Genomic DNA, 14,917 nt, shown 5'->3' with positions numbered 1-14,917 from the left:
ACGGAATCATATTTCTCGATTAGAAAATTGATTAATTTTCATAAATCCATAATAAAATAATTTTTTATTTAAATTAACGATAAATTTTATATGAAAATTTATTAGGATAACCTAAAATGGAATAACAATATTCAAACGTATAAGTTAACTGCGTAAATTGAGTGTGGTTGGTTTTGTTTATATAAATTAGTAAAAAAGGTTAATGAATTTTACATTAAAAATCATATTTTTAATAATTAAACATTTTGTTGTGTAAATTTTTAATTTCAGTAAAATTAAAGAATGTAATTATTCGGCGTGTATTTTATTCGGACTGTGACAAGTTATATTCGTTTATTAGTAATGAAATTAATTCACATTAATAAAAAATCAATTGATTATATTCAATTTAATCTGAGAGTGTCGAATCGATTAAAACTCTTCAGCTTCAGTTACAAAATTAAAAAAATAGTTTTTATTTTTTTCTTTCATCCATATAATTTTCCAAAATTTTTTTCATTTAAATAAATTGAGTGAAAATGATTATCATAATCTTAAGCTGCTGATGATCGAGAAGACGTTGCCCCTCAGGATCGCAATGGATATTCTTTGGAACAACCATTGCTTCTCCCGAGGCTCTCTCCGTCTTCTCGAAAATAAAAAAAAATTTATTATTACAAGTAAATGTTGTTTTAAATATTTTTTGTAATCTGACAATAAACCATAAAAAATACAAAAAATTCAAAAAAAGGTCCTGCCGAGATTCGAACTCGGGTTACCGGATTCAGAGTCCGATGTGATAACCACTACACTACAGGACCTTGTTTGTAGGTCACAATTTTTTCACTCTTCATAATACAACACCAATTATAAAAGACAAGGAAGATCTACATTTGCCGAAGAGTTACAACTTGATAATTTTAAAATTCTAACGGGTTTCTGGAAAATCAAAAGGAGGCATGATTTTAGAATGCTAAAATTACACAAAGAATTCGACTGAGAAAGTACACCCCTCGACAAAAAATTTGGTTATTTAATCTTTCCTGCTTTTTTTCATTTAAAAACGAATAAATTCATACTTTAAGATCCTTTAGATCTTCTAAAATAATATTTATTTTGTATTTATAATTAAAATAGATTTAAATTTTAATATTGCAAGAAATTAAAGCATGTCGGCAATTAGGTTAGTGACATAAAAATTGGTTATAAAATTTAAACCGTCAAATTATGCTAGTATTTAGAGATTGATCTTAATAAAAAAATATTTTAGATATAATACTCTCGATTCGTTTATGAAAGGGAAAATAATTGCGCTATACGACTTAAATATGTCATATATTAAAATTTCTAAAGAAACCGTGTTCCATATTCAACAGTCGTAAATTTATCAAGAAATACAATAAAACTGGATCATATGACCGCCAACATGGTTCTGGAAGACTATCAATTTTGAATAATGTGCAAATTAATCATTTGGTACGCACATCAGAGGAAAATTCATCTTTAACTGCTTCTGAACTCTCTAATGAAATAGAAAAGTTTTCTGGAACACGTGTCTCGTCTCGAACCATAATACGAAATTTAAATAAAAATGGAATTTTCGGAAGAATTGCAAAGAAAAAACCACTTCTAACAAAAAAACACATGGTTTCCAGATTCAAAAAATTTCTTTAAATTTCAGACCATTATTTTAGATCAATAATTTTTCCTGATGAATGTATTTTTTAATTATCACTACCCAAAAAAGAAAAATTGTGTATAGAAAAAATTTAAAATAAATAAATCCTAAATATTACTCCAACTGTCAAATTTGAAAAGGTAAATTATGATGTAATAAAAAATTAGGAAAGTCATGGTGTGGGTTGTTTTTCCTATCATGGGGTAGGCGATTTGGTATTTATAGACAAAACGCTTAATTCTGCAAATATCAATCTATTTTGACCAATATTTTGCCATTTTCTGTACAAAAATAGGATTGTTGACTATATTTTTCAACAAGACAACGCTCCCTGCCATACATCAAAAATGATTATTCAATATTTTCGCGAAAAATATTAAAAAATTAGAATGGCCTTCGCAATCTCCGGATTAAATCCGATAGAGCATTTGTGGGCTTATATGAAGGTTCAAATTAGGCAAAGAAAAATGAGAACATTCAGGCACTGAAGGAAAATCTATTAGATATTTGGAATCTATTCCATCAAAAACACTTGAAAAATTAGTTGAGTCAATGAAAAAAAAATGTTGGGAGATCTATTCGGCAAAAGGAGGTTATTCTACATATTAATCTCACAATAACCAAATTTTATGCCAATGAAAGTCGTTGTTTTTTCCAAATTTCTTAGACAAAATTTCAATTTAAATAATTAAATTAATTTTTATCAATTTTATCAGATTTTAAAATATATCTGAAGAAAAAATTAAATCATTCTTTGTATGAATGAAGTAAGTTGAAGATTCACCAATATTTATGTCGAGGGGGTGTAGTTTATTTTCGTCAAGAATTTAAGAAAATTACTAAATTGTATAAGCCTGATCAAATCTATAATCTGGATCAGTGATTCTCAAGTGCGGCCCCTAATTACCTAAAGCATGCCGGATTGATAATAGAAGATCCAAGACTCGACTATGGAGGATTACTTTTCTTTGGAAGATTACACTCAGAGGCCGATTAAGGCCAAAATTCCCGGTTGTGTTTGCCTAGGACCTCAAAAGCTTCGGGAAGCACCTTAAAGATGAAGAGAAATGACTAAAATTGTGACCTCTAATTTTTTTGATTTATCATGTCATAATATTGAAAGTATCGGTTTTGTTTACCCCAAATACTGGTTTTCAGATCATAGTTTTATTTATACACTCTAATCAGAAAAATAATTTATGAATATCATTTATTAGGTAAACAAAGCATTTTTTAATGTATATGAGCTGATAAGCAAGCAATTTGAAATTTTGATGTAGTAAATTCTCAAATTGCCCCTTTAGCAGAACAAATTTGATAATTTTGACTTATTTGAATAATCTGATTTTTGTAATGTTACTAAAGTTCTAAAAGTTGATTAAAAGTAACATTTTTTCTTGATTGCCAAATATTGGTCTATTTCAACTTCTTCGACACGATTGGAAAAATTCCAAAGTTTGAAAATGAATAGACACAGATTGTAGTCGAAAAAATATTCAAACCAAAGACATTCTTTTTCAAATGAAAAAATATTCATCCCATCAAGGTTTCCTTACATTTTTAAAAATATACCAAAATCTACCAATTGTCTTCATAAAAAATCCACATCGAATTTTTGTAGGGACGAGAAACAATACATAACCTGATTTTATTATCATAAAAACTTTTAAAACACACTTAATTATTGATATATTTTAATTATTCATTAATAAGTGAATTAAGTAGCTCATTAAGTCTCTTCTTTATTCATGAATTGTCAATCAAGTACAATTATTTCCATTCAAGGAGAATTTTTTAAAAAACCCTGTTGAAAAAAATTATTGTTTAAATTTAATTTATTCTATTAATATCAATGAAAATTAATCAATTTTCAACATTTTTTTTATATCATTGCAGATCTCCCATGAGAAAACTAATAAATAGTAATACAGTAAAACCTCTGGTGCTCGCCATTTTCGGGACCGAAGAAAAAATGGCGAGCAATAGAATTTGGCGAGCAATAGAAATAATCAATAAATTTGTTGACATTGAAATTTTGAAAACATCTCCGTTTTCGATACTTTCCGATCATAAGTGAGTCTTTCAAGTCATATTTGAGCAAAGAAACAAAGAGAATCGAAAGAAATTAAAAGGAAAAAATTAACTAAAAAAATCTTTAATAATTTTTTTTAATTCAGCCATATTTTTAATAACGGTTTCGATTAGTTCCAACGAATTTATATCAAAATTTTCATTTTGATAAAAGAATGACTTTATTCTTTTCAACATTTTCAAAGCCTCTTCTGAAGTCACATGAGATTCGTCATTATGAGTATCTTCATCGTCATATTTGTGTGGAAAAGAATCTCCAGCAATATTAAGGTAATCTTCAATTTCATCTATTTCGGTAAATTCATGATTAATAAAATCATCTTTATCCACCGGGTCCAATATTTTCAAGATATTTACCATTTGATCATAATTATCAATTTCAACAGTTGGTCTTTCGAGTTGATTTTCACATTCGATCCATTTTGAATGTCCGAAACAATTTGTAGTTGTTTTGGTCGTTACTTTTTTCCAGACAAAATATGTAAAAAGAAGACCGTCTTTTAAGGTTATTTTTTATGAGCTTCCAGTGGATTTTCTCCATTTTCAATTTTTTCTAACATTAACTCAAATTTAAGTTTATTAAAATGTCCTTTGAAGGATCTAATGATTCCTTGATCCATTGGTTGTAGAATTGTTGTAGTCTTCGAAGGTAGGTAAAGAACTTCAATTGACTGTAAATCAGCGTAAAGTTTATGGGATGGGCATCGATCCACAACTAAAAGAATTTTTCGTATAAAAAATAGTTTAACCAAAAAAAATATTTATAAATGTTTTCAGCATTATATTGTTGAATCTTTGCAGAGATCAAAGAAGTAAATGCATCTTTTTCTTGTTTCTGATCAACTGCAGCAGATCCTGATTCTCCATATAAAGACCTCAATTTTAAGTTGTTCCGTATCTTGAACTTGCTTAGCCATCCATTGCTGGCTTTAAACTCTTTAATTCCATAAATATTAGCAATGTTCTTTGCTTTCAACAAAATTGAATTATCGTCCAGAAACTCCCCTCTAAGCTCAATGTATTCCATCCAAGTTAATAGTTCGGTGTCAATAACAGAATAAGTTAAGTTAGATAATCTCTTCTTATTGGAGAAAATAGGATCAGTAGACATTATTTTCTCTTTTCCAAGTCTTAAATCGTTCACAGCCCTTCGAGATATTTTTTTCTTCAAAACAGAAGAAAAAATGTAAGCTATACGGTCCATCGTGAGACTTTTGTTCTCCTCCATGTACGCAATAATCCGACGTTTTTCAGTAAAAGACAATCTTGTGCACTTACGCATGTTAAATTTAGCGTGGTTGAAATATTTTATATAAAAAATAGTTTAACAAAAAAAAATATTTTTAAAAATTAATGGCGAGATTTAGAAAATGGCGAGCAATAGAATATTTATCAAAATTTACTAGAAATTTTTAATTTTTTGAAAAATATGTGGCGAGCAATAGAGGTGGCGAGTAACAGAGGTGGCGAGCACCAGAGGTTTTACTGTAACAAGAAAACAGTTATTTATATTCTTTAAATTAAAAAATTCTAAAATCTACGACCGAAGCCAGGAAATATTTTAGTAGCGTTTTCTATTCTACTCAGAAGGCACTTATTAATGATTTTCAAATCGATAACTCACGTTTCTTTGATCACATCAGTCATCGGTCTGATATTTAAGAAGAAATGATTTTAAAACACTCCAATCTCAATTTTGTTACTCCATATCGTTAACCTCAGATTATTTTTAAATTCATATTCATCATAATTTTATGTACTATAATAAATATTTATTTATGCATAAATTCATTAATTTCTAATACTAAAATTTTTCATTAAATTCTTTTTAAATAATTAGTTTTATCATTGTTTTCACTTATCTATATCATTATTAATAACTTGTCGATACCATATATATTTTATATAGTCTATACCATTTTCATTTCAAGTTTGACATTTTTAATACCAATTTCGAGCTTAAATCGTTGTAAGCGCTTAGGTCTTTAATATATTCTTTGAACCCTAAGCTAACAGAATTGATTATAAAACATGTTCAAAATTAAATGTTATGTAAACTTGATTCATATAAATACAAAATGTAGGTCAAAATAGTTATTTTGACATTACCCAAAACAAATTGCTTTTAAAAATTTATAAAGCATGAATCAATTTTAATCGAGTGTGAAACCATCCAAATAAATTATCGACTAAATAACAAAGGAATTATCCAAAATGAAAAATCAATTTTACTGTCTAACCAATAATAAAACCAAAAATTTTAGAAACCAAATCAAGTTAGAAACAAAACAAGAAGACTTAATCAGTGCCCTCAGTGAGAGCAGAGACAATCTCATCGTCTGGGGCATCTGTCTCGAATTCAAAATTGCTTGTTTGAGTGAATCCAGCATCCGAAAGGCGTCTCACAAGTGTAGAAACTCCCTCCTCAGGAGTCTCAAACATTTCATCGTAGACAACCTGATCATTATTTTCCTAGTAAAAAATAAAAAGACCAAATTCAAGCACCCTCTCATCATTAGAAAGGATTGTAACAAAAGAGCCTCTTCGACAAACACAAACTGACACTGACATTAGACAAGTACACAAGCACGACGCGCCGTCGGCTTTTTATATTCATTTTTTACGCTGGAATTTTCCACAGTGGAAATTTCCACAATGGAATTTTCAAGAAACAATTGAGATAATTGATTTAAATACTAATTTTCTAGATGTATTGGATCGATAAAGTTATTTAATGAAATATTTTGACATTTATTTATTCAAAATTTTATAAATTCAAAATTAAAATTTATTTTAATTACAGACTTTCTTTACTTGCGGTAAAGATCATAGACCTTGAAATTGTGGGTTTTTGCGAACTATTAACACAAAAATGTGGTTTAGTATTAAAATACTTATATTTTGAAGGTTTAATATTTAATCAGATTAATCAACTATGTAGTCTATAAGAAATTTTTTTAACACTTGTAAGATACTAAAATGCGGCAACTATAAAGCTAATATTTTAGCTAAAGAGACTTAACTTTGTTTTTTTAATAAAAATTAAATTCCCAAGAATTTGTATTGATTCTTTGTACCATATTCAAGCGCAGCTCTATAATACCACGAGCTTTTAATATTTTTTTAAACAAAAAATCGCGGCTATTTTAGAAGAAAAATTTTAATTAGATATTTTCTACAATTATGCAACTTTCTCGCAGGGCATTTGATAGCCAACAATTGAAATCTAAAGCTAGTACACCTAATTAAAGACCAAAGAAGGTCAAAATAGTCAAAAGAAACTTAAAATGGATATCTGCTACTTGCTATAAAATCATTAAGCTTATCGTGTTCATTAATTCTGTACTAATCTATTAATTATTCCACTGCGGAACAGGATGTCTATCTCAGCCACAGCACAAAAGAAAATAGATGGAGCAGGCATCGCGAAAGTGTGTCTAATAATAATGATCTATTAATTTTAATTATTTCTTGAAAGGTATTTTAAAAACTCTTTCTTTGATATTTACTCAGTCATCATTAAACCAATATTTCAGAGAATTGCTTATCTTTGGCACATGAATCTTTAAAATAATTTTTAGACTGGCCGTTTATGGAATTTTACTAGCTACTTCCTGATCGTGGTGTCTTTTCCAGTTATTCTAATCAATATAAATCTTACTAGATAAATTCCATAAAGGTCTATGTCATTTCTTTTCAATTCTGTCTTGAAGCAAGGAATTGTGATTTATTAGAGATTCATTCTTGGCAAAGAAATTAAGCCAATTTTTAATCTATTTAAAACACTCAAGTTACAATCTAAAGGCACTTACAAAGTCAATTTGGCTGATCGGTTTCCATTTAGTTTATACTCGTATCAAATTTTATTCTGCACATCTGTGACTGAGCCCTAGAAATATTAACGTAATTATAAAGCCACCTCCATTATCGACGTATCTATTTTTCGACATAAATCATTATAATTGATTTTTTTAAACAATCATGTAACTATGGAAAAAGACGACTTTTACAAAAAATATTAAAAACGACTCAAATTCATAATTAAGTTTTTTTGCCACGTTTATTATCCTTCTACACATACGTTTCCATGCATTCCTGTTCAGTTAGTTATATGCTAGCTTGTGGTCATCATCTGTCTTCAATATGACCACGAATTTACAAGTAAATGCATCTTTGCTGAGAATTTAGCTTATTTAATAGAATATTCAGGTCGTCTTGTGCTTGGCTGGATAAGGAATTTTCGTGTTACATAAGAATAGGTTTAAACAAGTAAAGAATTAAATCAAGGCGGTTCCAGGCATAATTCTTTTGTTTTTCCATGCGATCCAAAAGATGTTTCTCCGAGTCTGACTTTCAAGACACTGGAGTTCTAATCTCTAGCAATGAAGCACATTTACAAAAATCTGATACTGTTGTATGAATGTATGAGGGTAGAATAGAATAAGTCAAGTTCTTCCAAGTTAGCAAGGACTTTGATTCCAGTCGGCACCTACACATTAATGATTGTGACCAGGAAGTTAAATCTGGTTCCCCATTTGATTTAAGACACCGCAATCCTGTCCGAGACGGGCCACACTCAGAATATATGCTTATTCAATTTTTACTTGATTACAAACCCTAGGTCATAGTGACAATAGGTAGGAAAGTAAAAAGCGTGTAATCTGCTATCTTAGAGCGTCTATGTTGTGTATTTTTTTCTCTTGCAACCAACAGATAGACATCTTTTGTTGTTCCAGATCTCGTGCGTCTTGGAGTTTCTTGTAGATGGGATTGAGTTCCTAGGCGTTTAGGGTGCCAATACAAAACTGAGAAAAAAATTGTGCAAAAAAGTGAATTCATCATCTTAACAAAAAATTAACTTTTTATGAATTCATATTTAAAGTATTTCGCAAAATTGAATATTTAAAAACAGTTTAAAAATCTTTTTAGTAGCTGGATACAGTCAACCCTCTATTTATTGCCAACGACGGGACCGACAAAAATAGTGGCAAAAAATAAGGTGGTAAAAAAAGATTTAAAGCTTGAATGTCATTTTATCATGATTTTAATTATTTTTCTATTTTTTGTTTCCAGCTGGTTTATTAGTCAAAATAAAGAAGATAAAATTTTTTTAGGAACAGTTAGATAATCTAATAATATTTTTTTTCTCCGTTCCTTGTTAAGTATGTTTTCGATAGTTTTCAATACAATAACAATCTATACAAACAAGACAAAAATTACAGATAGCTAAGTTAGTTAAAGGCCTCACGAGACACCCGACCAGCCGCGCGAATGGCGAAGACGTTCCCTCGGATCACAGCGATCGACAGACGTTCCAGGAGCCAAGAAAACTCTCTGGATCGTGACTAGTCCTTGAAATCCGTCGACCGAGCGAGCGAAGGAAGCGGAGTGTCTTGGGACCGAAGATCCCGGAGGACTGCAAGGCAATTAGAGTAAAGAGCAGCGAGTTGGACAGGTGGCCGTACTTGAGAATCTTTCGCTCCTCGGCCTGCCTGGAAGCGTGCCCAGGATTGGCGGCGGACAGAGCGAGATTTCCCAGCGAGAACGTGTCCGAGCAGGTAGAATCCCAAATAAGGGATTTCCCCTGCTCGTAGGGGAAGGTGGACATGCCGTCAGGGCGTTTGCCATCCCCTCTATCCAATCCAACAGGTTCAAGGATAGACGGGATGCCTGCTGAGGCGAGGGCTCTCTGTACGACTGAGTTGAGTTCACTGTGACGGGGGGCACGACCGGCACTCCGCCGGCAAGCGAGGGGATGCAAACCGTACTCGTCAACAGTTCCCCCACAACGGCATTTGTGCGACTGGCAGATTTTCAGCCCGACACGGAGTTCAATCATTAAAAAAATGTTCGGGCAAAACAAAAAGTGTTTTGAAATTGTTGAAATTATTCACAGCATCATCCAATCCAATTTTTAAATTTTCAGTACCTTCTATTTCCATTTCACATTCCTCCAAGTTTTTTGTCATTGTTAAAAATCCTGTCGTCAATAATCCGATCTTTTATTCTTAAGTCGATCTCTAGGATTTTCTCCTAATCGGGTACATCAATAATGTTTAGTTCATTTAGTAATTCTCCGAATTTCCCGATTTCATACAAAAAATCATCAATTATTCAATTCGTGAGGCTTGTTTTATTCCAGCAATTGTCGATAGTCTTAGAGTAAATGTCACTCCAAGCATAGTTTTTCTAATAGAAATAGCCTGTATTTTGATAAACTTAAAAAACACAATGATTCCCCAAAACACGAGACAAAAACACGTGATTAATTTAAAATTTTAATAACCCTTAATAAAAAAATTTTAATAAAATGGCAAAAAATAAAAAATATAAGGGAAAACAGAATTTCATTTTTTTAATAAAAAAGGAGAGTGGTAAATTATAGAGATGATAAATTGGAGAGGTTTGACAGTATATATTTTTGTAATTAAGGCTCGAATTCAAAATATTTCCAGCCTGATCATGGTCAAAAAATAATTTTTATTTTTTTAATTAATGTATTTAGAATTTAGTTTTTTTATTTTTTCAAATAATAAATAGTATAGTTCCAGTTAAATACAGTTTTAACTAAGATTTTGTTAACGCATTTTGAAAACAAAAATGTCAGAAAAAATAACAGAAATAAATTTTAATAATAAAAAGAACGGAAGGGATTACTCCGATGAAATGAAGCCTGAAAAAGAAACACTACAAATTCGTTCAATTTTAAAAAAACCGAACAATTCCAACAACAGACAACATAAAGATATCACAAATAGTAATACTTTCAGATGATTATTTTAAGCAAAGAAAGTCCGATTTGAGACAATAGAGTACCGAATCTTTGAAAATTTCAATTCTTCGCACGATTTTGAGGAAAAATTCGTATTAGGAAAATTTTCATTGACCTTCGAATATTTTGATTTTGAATCCGGTGTAGATTATTGGTGTTATGATTCAATGTGCTTTGAAAATTCTAACTTTCGAAATTAAATTTGTTTAATAGTTATTATTTTGTTAAATTAGTGCATAGATAATTAAGAGTAATCTATTGTTTCATTTAGATACGAAATCATAAAATCATTAATTTAAAATCCGTAATATTATACGACTTTAACTTCCTTTTGTCGTCTACAATCAAAATTGTATCCAATCAATAAAATTAATTATAATGACAACATAAATTGATTCAAAATACACAGACATGCAAAATAAAAAATGGGTGTATTAATGACGATTGTCAATTTTTCGATCAAGTTTTTATATAATTGACCATTTTTCTTCTTCTTAATGAAATGAAATAAAAAATCCCTCCGGTCATGGGTCTTCAAGGCAATTTTATCGCAGAGCATACGCAACAATCTCTCGGCTTCTTTACCAACTACGCCAGTGGTCTCAAAAGCAAGGGGGACAAACTCGTGGAAAGAAAGAATATCGATATTTGCCTGCTACAAGAAACGAAGTTACCCACGGGTCGGGTGAGGGCTTAATGACCCTTATCAGGAAGGGAATTGCATTCACAAAACTCATGAAATCTTTACAAAACTGGCCCAAGATGCTAACTCTGAAGTCATGGGACTTAGTATTTATACCTCCAACGGAATTATTAGTATTGGAAACTTATATATTCCCCCACCGGGGTCACGCGCCAAAGGATTTACTGTCGATCTGTCTTACTGTGGACAACTTACTGCTTTCCGGAGATTTTAATGCCAAACACCTTCTGTGGTTTCAAAAACAACCGGCGGATGCGAGAGAAAACCTCATTATTTTCCAATTCAAGAGGCTGTCCATTATGAACGATCCAAAGAAAAATACAAGGACGCCATATAACGGAAAAGAATCGACCACATCCCCAGACTTAACCTTGTGTTCCCCGAAATTAGCACCATTTATTTTTTGGACGGTAAACTATGATCTACAGACTGATCACAATCCAATCATTATACAGATAAATTGTTCTCCAATGACCCGAAAGAAACATGATTCCTACTACGATTACAATAATGAAAAATGGTCAGCTTATAAGAAATACGTCGATACGAAACTTTCCACATTTTATCCGGAACCCAACTCTTTCGATAGGGCAGTATACCGGAAAATATCAGAAAGAAAACAAAACCCAGAAATTATCAAACTGATAAAGGAAAGAAACTTCCTCAAACGCAAAAAAATTTTAACCAAAGAAACAACAAAGAGAATAAGGACACTGAATATGGCGATCCGGAGCAAGATTTATGAAGCACAACTACAAACCATATCAGAAACACAATAGGCCACCAAATTTTGTACGAAAACCAAAAAAGGGACATCTATCAACCCCTTTTCTACATGATTAAGTCACATTGATAATCCAACACACAAAGAATACAATTTCCTGTGGTCCAGACGGAATACCAATGATTCTGCTCAAGAAACTGGGCCCTGTAGCTATCACGGCATTAACGGCCATCTACAACCAGTCAGTAAATGAAAACAGTATTCCAAATATATGGAAACAATCAAAAATCCATCCAATCTTAAAATTTATTAAAAAGGGTTGAGAAGGAAACTAAAACAAGAAAAAACGATTGTATGCTAAATTGATATTTACGAGGCTTTTGACACGGTCTCCCGAAAAATTCTTACGCAGAAAATTTACTCTTTTAATATGGAACCAAATTTAAAACTATGGCTCGCCAATTTTCTGAATGGACGTCGGGGTAGAGTCTACAAGGGCAATCGAAGATCTGCATCGAGGCTACTACCGAATGGAGTGCCACAAGGTTCCCCCTATCCCCCATATTATTCAACCTAATGTTGAACAATATGCCTCTTCCTGAAAACAAGAATGACATTTTACTATCATATGCGGATGATATAATCGTTGCATCGAAAGACATATGTGTCAGCGAAGCTACGGGAAGATTACAGAAAAATATAAATAACCTGTGTATATGGCTCAATGCCAATCTGTTGAAAGTAAGCCCGGAAAAGTCTGAGCTAGCAATTTTCACAACTAACAAAAGACTGGGGAATTTGTCGATAAATGTGATCATGGAAGGGAAATCAATTCCTCAAAATAAAACTCTAAAGATACTAGGGATCACCTTTGACACCTTTCTAACCTTTACTCCCCATACGGAAAACGTGTTGACGAAATTCAATAAGAAACTAAACTTTCTTAAAGCATTTCTTGGAAACTTGGAAGACGCCAAAGGAAATTACCGATTAGAGTCTCTATACACCCAATACATTAAACCGACAATTGTTTACGGATGTACAGTATGGGAAAGCATAAATAAATTATATAGAACGAAAAGAACACCTAATAGTAAAAAAGTTATCTGAGGCAGTTGAATCTAAGTGCTTGTATTAATGGAGCTGTTCTTATAAGAACTCTATATATTTCGTTCGGTGCCTTAAAATTTAGTTTTTTTCTGACATTTGGTTAGAGAGAGGCGTAAAGCTGTGCTTTCTTAGAGGTTAAAAGAATTAAAAAAGAGGAAGAAATAAGTATGTGGAGTGACATTACTTGTTCACTCTGAGAAAATTAGGTAGTTAATTACTGTATTTATTTAGTAAAAGGTTCATTATAATAAAGTATCGACATGGTACAATTATATGCAACAAATGTTAATTGGTTTTATTTATCTATTACCACTTATGGTAAATTAATAATCGACAAAAATATAGATTAAGCTGCTATTTATTTACTTTAATAATCGGTTAAATGACATTCAAAATGAACTCAAAAATTGATCTGTCCTAAAAAATCGCTAAGATATTAGACTAATTTCAATTAATAAAATACAATTAACCCACAAAAAATCAAAGAATAAATAAAAAAAAGTAGTCATAAAGAAAAAGTTGGTTCACTAACACGACGGGAGGTTTTTGGCTTTATATTACTTACCAAACTCTCACTAAACAAAGAAACAGCACCCGAAGACAAACGCAGCCCTAAATAAATTAAAAACAAAAATCAACGTTCGACAATTGGTGGGGCAATCATATAATAACGCTGCTGTGAAAAATCCTGTTTTTTATCTGACAAAATAGCGCTCCTGATAAACCCAGTGTCCAACATTGTCATTGCATATGCCAAAGCTTCCTTTCTACGTCTGATCCCAGCAACATTCTGCAAAAGCCAGACAATCAAATCCGAGCCCAGAAAAGCGTTAGAAATTGGCATTTTAAGCCAAACTCTGTCACGAATAGGCAACGAGTGAGGAATATCACTTCTGAGCATATTCGCCACAATAATAAACATATCTGAATTTATGCTCAAACTATCATTCTGAGTTATTCTCCCTAAAATTTCTTAACTTTCAATACAACTACTGGCAGAGACCAAAGTCCCCGAATCACTGCAATGAGCCGACTTTAAATTCGGATCCTTTTGCAACGAATTTATTAAATTTGGAGACGAAAACTCCGCCAAAACAAGAGAAAGGCCATATCTTTGCTTAAAATAAATAAAATACTTTTCAGGCTTAAGAGAGTCTTCTAAAAGTTTTAAAGCCTGGAAATTTGAAATATTCTCTAAAGAAGTTCCGTTGACCTCAAGAATGAGCATTCCTACACGAAATCTGCCATAAATATCAGCCGCTCCACTAAATATGACCAGAATTATAAACCCAGGAAGAACTGAGTCAATAAATATTCCCTGATCGTGCCCGATTGAGTTGATCCGACCGGAAAAAGTAATCCCGAATGGGACATAAGGAGACAATCTCAAGTCCACATGCACAATTTTAACATCAGAAAATGAAAGTCCGCTCATTATGCTTGAGGATTGACAAATACTACTGCAGGGAAATTGCTTTCGATTATTAAAAAATAATTACTTTTCTTTTTAATTTCCGATTTAGATTTGACCAGGAAAAACCTGTAGCTATAGAAGAAATACTACAAGAATAAATTAATGACTATTTAAATACCAAGATTGAGTCGATCGGGCTGGTTCTCCACCAATATCAACAGATTCCTGATATCTAAATTAATATATTAATCAATATATTTATAATCGCTTAAAGGCATATGCTACAATATGAAGTAACCTGTTAGAAACAACACAGGCGGAACTTGCGGGTGAATTCTTGTCACTAATTTTAATCAACTGTTAATATATATGAGAAAATAAAAACCCATAAATCAATTCTTCCATTTGGATTGATTTTAATAGAATCTGTGTCCTTAATTTCACGT

General features: G+C 31.5%; 1 protein-coding gene, 1 long non-coding RNA gene and 1 other non-coding gene across 3 annotated transcripts; all 3 read right to left on the bottom strand.

Moving 5' to 3' along the window:
* Positions 1 to 728: 728 nt before the first annotated feature.
* Positions 729 to 800, bottom strand: Trnaq-cug. Its single transcript has one exon. It is a non-coding gene; the product is annotated as a tRNA-Gln (tRNA).
* Positions 801 to 5,991: 5,191 nt separating this feature from the next.
* LOC115228919 lies at positions 5,992 to 6,327 on the bottom strand. Its single transcript, XR_003883276.1, has 2 exons — positions 6,254 to 6,327; positions 5,992 to 6,220 (listed from the first exon to the last, which is right to left on the bottom strand). It is a non-coding gene; the product is annotated as an uncharacterized LOC115228919 (long non-coding RNA).
* A 7,364-nt stretch (positions 6,328 to 13,691) lies between these two features.
* On the bottom strand, positions 13,692 to 14,510 carry LOC118761276 (segment polarity protein dishevelled homolog DVL-3-like). The gene is made up of 2 exons (XM_036499044.1): positions 14,051 to 14,510; positions 13,692 to 14,020 (listed from the first exon to the last, which is right to left on the bottom strand). The coding sequence occupies exons 1-2, from the start codon at positions 14,490 to 14,492 to the stop codon at positions 13,692 to 13,694; spliced, it is 771 nt and encodes a 256-aa protein (XP_036354937.1). The 5' UTR covers positions 14,493 to 14,510.
* Positions 14,511 to 14,917: the final 407 nt, after the last annotated feature.

This window comes from Octopus sinensis, unplaced genomic scaffold, assembly GCF_006345805.1.
Source record: "Octopus sinensis unplaced genomic scaffold, ASM634580v1 Contig11382, whole genome shotgun sequence".
Taxonomy (NCBI): domain Eukaryota; kingdom Metazoa; phylum Mollusca; class Cephalopoda; order Octopoda; family Octopodidae; genus Octopus; species Octopus sinensis.
The sequence above is the reverse complement of the archived record's forward strand: the minus strand, read 5'-3'. Positions and strand labels throughout refer to the sequence as shown.

Bases quoted from the DNA above. Each gene is read 5' to 3' on its own strand.
- LOC118761276 (XM_036499044.1), bottom strand. From the start codon at position 14,492: ATGAGCGGACTTTCATTTTCTGATGTTAAAATTGTGCATGTGGACTTG. The intron at 14,021-14,050 runs GTAGTTGTATTG...AAGAAATTTTAG, and splicing joins GGGGACTTTGGTCTCTGCCA to GGAGAATAACTCAGAATGAT.